The sequence below is a fragment of the Rutilus rutilus genome (assembly GCF_951802725.1).
Source record: "Rutilus rutilus genome assembly, chromosome: 11".
Lineage (NCBI taxonomy): Eukaryota > Metazoa > Chordata > Actinopteri > Cypriniformes > Leuciscidae > Rutilus > Rutilus rutilus.
Genome location: NC_140216.1, coordinates 9,456,165 through 9,464,796, shown reverse-complemented (window position 1 = coordinate 9,464,796; position 8,632 = coordinate 9,456,165). Strand labels below are relative to the sequence as shown.

Below are 8,632 nucleotides of genomic sequence, written 5' to 3'. Positions count from 1 at the left end.
TGGGAGAGAGGGAGGCGAACTAATTAAAAAGAGTGGAAGAGAGGAGACAGAGAGAAACAGAGACAGAAGAAAAGGAGGGAGGGACAGAGGGGGGGGTAAAGATAGAGCAAGATGAGACAGTGGAGAGAAGAGGCTAATTGAAAGGAGAGAAATGACAGAGAGAGAGAGAAAGAAGGGAGGGCTGATGAGGGGCTGGGAGGGAGGGAGTGTGGGAGGGTAAGGAAGAGGGAGCCAAAACTGGCAACTTTTCCAAAGTGCCCAAGTTCAGTCACTTGTGCTGCTGCAACAGAGAGCAAGAAGACGAGTGTAGCCAGGGTGACCGAGCGGTAGAAAAAAGCCAGGAAAAGTGAGAGAAGACAGAAGAAGGTGGACTGTCATTCTCTGGCTTCAAGTCTAGGGGGTCTAGATATGTCAAAACACGGCTACACATAAACGCAGAAACAAGGACCAGACTTAGTCAGCAAGAGAGGTCTAATAAAGACTCCCAAGCAGCGTGCTTGTGTTGTGGACGGAGGATAGGGGGAGAAATAGAGGAGAAGAAGGTGGAGAGGAAAAAAGGGAAACAGGGAGGGGCGTGCTCGCATTAGAAGGTGGCTGCTTTCCTTACTGTTGCATTTGAAGGACAGAGGAGGAATCCATCATCTGAGATCATCTCGACAGGACCGCACGTCTCCATCGCTCCATCGATTCAACCTCCCCTTGCAGGGATAGAGGTGTGGCGATGAAGAGACCTCATGACTACAGTTCCCCGGACTCGGACACAGACGAACTGATCGATGTCGGACAGGAGGACAGCTACTGGTGAGGACCTGGCGTGTATAATGTGCGCAGTGGCGATGACATGGGTATATATAGCTGTCAGTCGCTCTACATGTAGAGCTCACACTGCAGCTCAGAAAGTATAAACGTGATATTTATGATGAGTTTAAGTTAAGTTTTCCAAGCGACATCTCTTTACAGTGCCAAAATTGCAGCTTTGATGGTCAAAATGCAAGGTGTTTTTTTGATAGCTGTATGCTCGACTATACATGAGCGTTCAGGGTTAATCATGCACTCTGCTGTTTATAACAAGATATGAAATGTTTAACATTCATACAACAAGCTATACAAATGCTGTATGTTTTTATTAAATTTGTTGGCATTTGCCATAAGCAATTCTGCTAATCTGGCCATTTTAATGTGTCTTTTACATATACTAGTATTAAATTATGCATAATTACTAGCAACTAACACTAAGCCAAACTTTTTATTTTAAGGTATCCGTGTTACAATGTAATTATGCATTTAAGTACTGTGTAATAATAATTAACTACATGTACTTACTATAGGGTTAGGATTAGGTGTAATTATGCATAATTTATAGTTATTACTACATTAACTGCATGTAACATGTGCAACAAGGACACTAAAATAAGATGTTACCCCAAACTCTAACCCTAAATTTATATATGTACTTATTGGTAATTAATATTACTCAGTACTTATTTGTGTAATTATAAGGACACCTTAAATAAAGTGTGACCACAATTTCTGTTTCAATCTATGTTTTTCATGATGCATCAGTATTCAGCCAGGTTTGCTTATTTACATGTTTAAAATAGGAGGATGCATGTGGTGACAGTGAAGACACGTCGAACAAACGTTTGAGAAAACATCAAATTGCTAATATTACAACCAATATTCTACAGAAACCGTCTTGTTGTTGTCCCTCCCTAATTTAAATGGACATTGGCACACTGTAGCGCACACCAAGTCACCAGAGCGCAATGACACAGGAGTTTATGTGAGCGGACACGCACGTTGTCAAAATCACAAATATGGCCACCGTCAAGCAGGGCGGCTGATATAGGGGCCCATTACGATCTTATTTGACACTTGTTGAGAGGTGTATCTTTCTATTGCTGTGCCACTGACAAGCATAATGCTCAGCATGTTTTTTGCTTCTCTGTCCGTTTGCATTTTTCTCTCAGTCATTTCATCTTTTTGATATTTCAGTAAAGCTGCGGCACAAATCAAGTGCAGACAGAAGACGCACGCAGCTGCCATTTGGTCCTTTTGAATTGCGCCCTACCAATCGTTTCTCATCTTATTGCCTTTGAAAACTCTCATCCAGAATGCAAAAGCTCTACAGTGTCTATACAAGAGTTTATTCCTGTAACTCATTTTCTTTCCCTCTAAACAAACAGAATGTTTGTGAATTAAACCTCTTAATGTTAAAAGGAGTTACAATGATGTGATATAAAAATAATAGATATGCGTGAAAGTAAAAGCAAAAACAAACAGTGTCATTCTGCTGGCAGAGCAGAGAGTGCCCATGCAAACCAGATCCACATTGAAGGATAATACAGAGTGCTTGATGTGCTCAAAGAGCATGCAAAAGCCACTATTTCATTCTGCCCTGCGGATATGTAATCATCATGTCTTTTGAGCTTAAAAAGAAATGCTTTCGTACGACGCGGAAATCATAACATATCTGCCATCTGACAATAATGTCCAAAAACGCGTTAAACCAAAATAATCTTGTTTTCTGTTTACCCCGGCGCTCCCGTGTCTAGCTGTGCCCAAAGACAAATTAGATTGGGTTTGATGATGTGCAACAGCGTTTCTGCGTTGTATTAAGTACAGTAATGACAACAATATGCATTGACATCAAAGCTTTAATCTGTCCCCTTCCCCGCTCGCTCTTTCTCTTGCTCAGCCCTGTCACTGGGTCCATGTCTCCAGGCAGTACCTCACAGATCCTGGCGCGCAAGAAGAGAAGAGGGGTGAGTTTACGTCAATCCAGCTCTGTTTTTCCCCCTGCTTGTTCAAGAACAGACCAAATATATCATTCATATATGATCTCTTCTGTAAATGCCTGCAATATGACTCTCTGCAGCAACATGCATTTTTACAGTTTGAGCCCTCTTGTCTGACTTTGATTTGTGTTTTCCTATTTTGACTTGTTATTTTTTCCAAAATCCGATCTTAAGAATGCTGTGACTAGGCCTCGGCCACAAAAATAATTCAGTTAGCAAATGCTTTCCACTGCGAAGCGTCGTTCTGTCTTTAAATTGATTCCGCTGGATTCCTCAGATAATTGAGAAGAGGCGCAGGGACAGGATCAACCACAGTCTGTCAGAGCTCAGGAGACTCGTACCCAGTGCCTTCGAGAAACAGGTAAGACGATCAGACTGGCTCGGTTTTGAGTTTTTGGCTCAGCAAAATTGTAATAAAAACCAGCACCTTCTCCCCTTCTGACCAGGGCTCCTCTAAACTGGAGAAGGCTGAGATTCTTCAGATGACAGTGGATCATCTGAAACTGCTTCATGCCATGGGCGGCAAAGGTGAGAGAAGATATGGAGCAAGAAATTTCAGTTGCACTCTATTTCACAGTACGTGTACTTACTTACCTAAGAAAGTACTGGGTAGGGTAATATAAGGTAACTACAGGGGTTAAGGTTAGGTTTAGGGGTAGGTTCAGAGTTAGTACCTAGTTATTACCCAGTTATTGCAATTACTATAATAATAAGCACATAGTATGTACATGGGGACTCTCAAATAAAGTGCTACCGAAATTTCAGAAGAGCTTTCATTACAGTATATTGCTACTATTTCTATTGCTCATACTTTGGGTTATGGATTTGAACACGGCCCTAATTATTCAACTTAAAGGGATAAAAATGAAAATTCTGTCATCATTTACTCACCCTCAAGTTGTTCCAAATCTGTATGGATTTCTTTCTTCTGCTGAACACAAAAATATAACCAAACAATTGATGGATCCCATTTACTTCCATAGTATACTATGGAAGTCAATAGGCCCTGCGCCTGTTTGGTTATCCATATTCTTCAAAATATCTTTTTGGGGGATTCAGGGACCCCCAGGGGGTCGGAAAGGACCCCTAGAGTGTTCATGTGAAATTTCAGAAAGAAAGAAAAATGTCAAATTTGCAGAATTCGATTTTTTTTCTGCTTTGTAAAGAAATCATTAAAGGGATACTCCACTTTTTTTGGAAATAGGCTCATTTTACAACTCCCCCAGAGGTAAACAGTTGAGTTTTACCGTTTTCGAATCCATTCACCCGATCTCCGGGTCTGGGGGTCCCACTTTTAGCATAGCTTAGCATAATGAATTGAACCGGACAAGACCATTAGCATCTCTCTAAAAAAATGAACAAAGCAGGCGTAATGATATGACGCAGCACATTCCGCCTGATAATAGGCTACTGAGCTGGGGACTATTATCAGGTGCTGCGTCATATCATTACGCCTGCTGCACTCATGGTACGGCAGCAAAGTTTCTTGATTATTACGCAGGAATGAGAGTATAGTTCCTAGCCATATCAGCCAAGAAAATCGCAACTTTTCATTTTCCGTAGGTCTTAGTACACGATGTAACTACAGAAGAGTCAAGTTTTAAATAGGAAAAATATCGAAACTCTTTGTTCATTTTTTTGAGAGAGATGCTAATGGTCTTGTCCGGTTCAATTCATTATGCTAAGCTATGCTAAAAGTGGGACCCCCCAGACCCGGAGATCGGCTGAATGGATTCGAAAACGGTAAAACTCAACTGTTTAACTCTGGGGGAGTTGTAAAATGAGCCTATTTCCAAAAAAAGTGGAGTATCCCTTTAAGATTAATCACAACTGCCTTATTCTATTCTACAGATACTATTTTAATCTTTTTGTTCTGTGATAACATAAACAATTATTTAATTGAAGAAACAAAATGTTGTTTTTGTAATATGTTAAATATTGTTTTAAAATATTGTGAGACAAGTTTGTCAAATATTGTGATTTATTGCAAAGCTGAATTTTCAGCAATATAACTAGACTTCAGTGTCACATGATCCTTCAGAAATCATTCTAATATACTGATTTGCTGCTCAAGAAATATTTGTTGTTATTATCAATGTTGAAAAGTCCTTACATTCACTTTTGATCAATTTAATGCATCCTTGCTGAATAAAAGTAAAAATTCCTTTCCTGACCACAAACTTTTGAAAAGCATTTATATTTTAGGAAGGAGTTTCCTCCATCATTATAACTGTGGGTCCTCCTTGGCATCAAAAAGTCTGAAAATTCCTGCTTAATTGCATGTATTTCTCAAACAGAACATTTAAGTGTTCTCTCTCCTAGGCTACTTTGATGCTCGTGCTCTGGCAGTGGACTACAGGACTTTGGGCTTTCGGGAGTGTGTTGGGGAGGTGGTGAGATACCTCAGCTCTCTGGAGGGGGTTGAATCCTCAGACCCCATCGGCGCGCGCCTGGTGTCCCACCTCAGCCACTGCGCCAGTGAGTTGGACCCTGTCCTCCAGAGCTCCACCGCTCTGCCTTTTCCTCCCTGGCCCTGGCCCTCCTTCCCTCAGCTAGCAGCCACCTCGTCTCCAGTCACATCTACCCCCTTTCCCCCAAACGCCCGCCGGGATATGCCCCCCCATGCCACCGCCGCCATGCTCGGCTACCCTACAGCGGCCCTGCGAATGGGATCTTTGGGCACCCAGGGGGCGATAATGAGTCAAGCGCTGACCCCGGTGCGTCGACTGCCCTCTATCCCCGGCCATCCTCACAGACTTCAACAGCACTCACCTGACGGACACACAATCCCATCCTCCTCCTCATCTTCCTCCAACTCCTCCCCTCCCCAGATTTCCTTCAGACCCTTTGCCCCTCTGGGTTCTCCAGCCCCAGGTCGCACCTCAAGTAAGTCCGCACAGGCCTGGGGCACAGAAATCGGGGCGTTCTGAATCAGCATCACGGAGAAGTTTGGAGTTTATGACAGTCTGAAAGGACAAATAAATCTTGGTCATTTGAACTTATTTACCAACTTTAAAAGGAACTACAAAGCATTGGACAATTCAAATTAAAATGTTTATTCAGTACCATCTACTATTCCAACTCAAATGACATTTAGAAATAAGAAAAAAAAAAGTCTGATTATGTTTACAGAGACAAATAGGAGGGAAATTAAATGGACTGTATAATCCAAGGGTAAATGCAACTCTCTGAGAGACTAGATGTGATAATTGAAATGCTCAAAGCAATTCGGTGCTTTGAATTTGGATTTTGAGATCCAGATACTGGAATTTTCTAGAACTCTGATCTTTTATCTTTTTTCTATTAGTGTATTTGTTTACTCTGTCATTTATACATTAATTTGCTATGGATTCTGACATGATATATCATATTTTTGAGATGGAAATGCTTGAGGAAATTACATAAAGAGAAATGTGCCTTATGAAAAAAGCGTTCCTCTTCGTCTCTTAATTGTGTGTGCAAGTACATTGAGCTTCCAGAAGATGGCAGCACGAGAGCAAATCATTAAAGGAATAGTTCACTTGAAAATTAAAATTCTGTCATCAAACAGGTTTCAAACCTGTATGTATTTCATTCTTCTGCTGAACACAAAGGAAGATACTTTGAAGAATGTCGGTAACCAGACACTTCCATTGTAGGAAAAAAAAAATACTATGGAAGTAAATGGGGTCCATCAACTGTCTGGTTACCGACATTCTTCAAAGTATCTTCCTTTGTGTTCAGCAGAAGAAAGAAATTCATACAGGTTTGAAACAACTTGAGGGTGAATAAACGACGACAGAATTTTAATTTAAGTGAACCTATTCCTTTTTTTGTTTTACACTGCGCATAAAAACAATTATTCAGTTGAGGAAAGAACATGCTGTTTTTGTAATATCATGCTTTTCTCACAGTCTACAATATTTTCTCACGATATACACTCCTGTTTCAAAGTTTGGGGTCAGTAAGATTCTTTAATGTTTTTGAAAGAAGCCCCATATGCTCACCAAGGCTGCATTTATTTGATCAAAAATAAAGTAAAAACAGTAATATTGTGAAATATTATTATTACAATAAAAATAGCTTTTCTACTTTATTTGTATTTTAAAATGTAATTTATTCATGTGACAGCAAAGCTGAATTTTAAGCAGCCTTAACTCCAGGCTCTTGTTCACTTACTTGTGTATGCAAGTACATATAGCTACCAGAAGATGGCAGCACTAGAGCAAAATGTGATGATCAACTCTCTCAGGGACATGAATGTATACTTTTGTAACAGTTCCCTTTTCCTGAATCAAAAAAAAAAAAAAAAAAAATGTTTATCCTATACTGGACACCAACTGAGTTATTTTATACTGAGTCAAATATAAAACTGAGTCAAATATAAAAAAAAGTGCCTGCAAAATTTGTAGCCTGCTGCCTACTCACCATACTAAACTGACTCTTATCTGAAAGACTCCTCTGGGTGCTATAGACTCTAAAGCAAGGTGCCATTTAGAGCATCTGTTTTCTTTAGCTGTCTCCAGAGAGGTTGATGAGAAGAGAACACTGCGGTACAGCGGCCACTCAGACAGTGAAACCATGGTGGCTGCTGGCCCTGATCCTGCAACAGCAAGAGGAAACCAGGAACACTGTGTGCCCTCTCAGTGCCTCTGCCAACCACTCTCCGATACAGGCTGTAATTAGAGTGAAACCAGACTAACTTCAAAACACGCAGGAAATCAAAATCTCTTTGCGCACACATTCTCACACTTACATTCAGGAAACAGACAAATTATAAGGGATATTATCGTAAAATAAACCCTGACAGGTTGATCGGAGCCACCGCGGAACGGAGAACAACAGCTGACTGAAAACTTCCTACATCGCATACTCACCAAATAAATAGCTACGTGGACATGAAATAATGATTTGAGTTGTATATAATCTTAAAGTGTCTGCCAAAAATGGTCCATTATACATACAAACAAATCTGCCTAGCAACAAAGACGAATATAGCAACAGTAATATATAGCCTACTGAAGTAATTTGAGGTAATTTTCTCTAAACAAGAACAAAGTCTCAGAAAACACTTAAAGGGTAACTCTCGCATAAATGCAACCTAGGGTCTTTTTGTTAACCTACCTGAGGCAAACTTTCGTTTAAAAGCATAATTAGAATGGAAACGCCGCTTTTAAGTTTGATTTTCGTTTTCGGTCAAATTGCCTTTTGAATGGGAGTGCTTGGGGCACTTCTATGGTAGCATCATAAATCGCTATTTTTAAAACACTAAGAAGGCTCGACACAACATGAAACTTTGCTCGAAGTATCACCAGGGGCTATACCCAGATGAATGCCCTGATAGGCTATATAGCGTTGCCATGGACGACTGCGAATATTAGGTAATGTTATCTGATCACTGAATGCTGCGATTGACCAATCATAATCAAATATTCCACAGTGGAGTTAGAAATATAATTACAAATCCCAATCAAAGGAATGACAGAGCAAATTCGTGGGCTATTTACTAGTAGGAAACTCACAATACTAGATACACAAGTTGCAGAGTAGTGGTGTTGGAAGGGTGGGAACAACAATATATAGCCTAATATAGATAATTTAATATGTCTAGTATAGAGATCACTGATTAGAAACCAAATCAAATGGTGTTAGTGAAAGTTATAATCTCTCAACTTTCATGGTTTGCTTTATGTCATAAAAACAAAGTTGTAATTCCATGTAAAAAATACTAGAAATGAATAATGATTATATTTTTGAATTCAGATTAAGTATTTGGGTTTATTGTTCGCATTGTAAGACTTTTGCTTTACTTAAGGCACTTCCATGATATGATTTCGACTTGAATGCGAAATAAT

At 40.0% G+C, this 8,632-nt stretch overlaps 1 protein-coding gene across 1 annotated transcript; it reads left to right on the top strand.

The window, feature by feature from the left end:
- Window positions 1–266: 266 nt before the first annotated feature.
- On the top strand, window positions 267–6,221 carry heyl (hes related family bHLH transcription factor with YRPW motif like). Its single transcript, XM_084424326.1, has 5 exons — window positions 267–801; window positions 2,699–2,765; window positions 3,076–3,159; window positions 3,245–3,326; window positions 5,121–6,221. The coding sequence occupies exons 1-5, from the start codon at window positions 722–724 to the stop codon at window positions 5,726–5,728; spliced, it is 921 nt and encodes a 306-aa protein (XP_084280452.1). The 5' UTR covers window positions 267–721; the 3' UTR covers window positions 5,729–6,221.
- The last annotated feature ends 2,411 nt before the right edge of the window (window positions 6,222–8,632 follow it).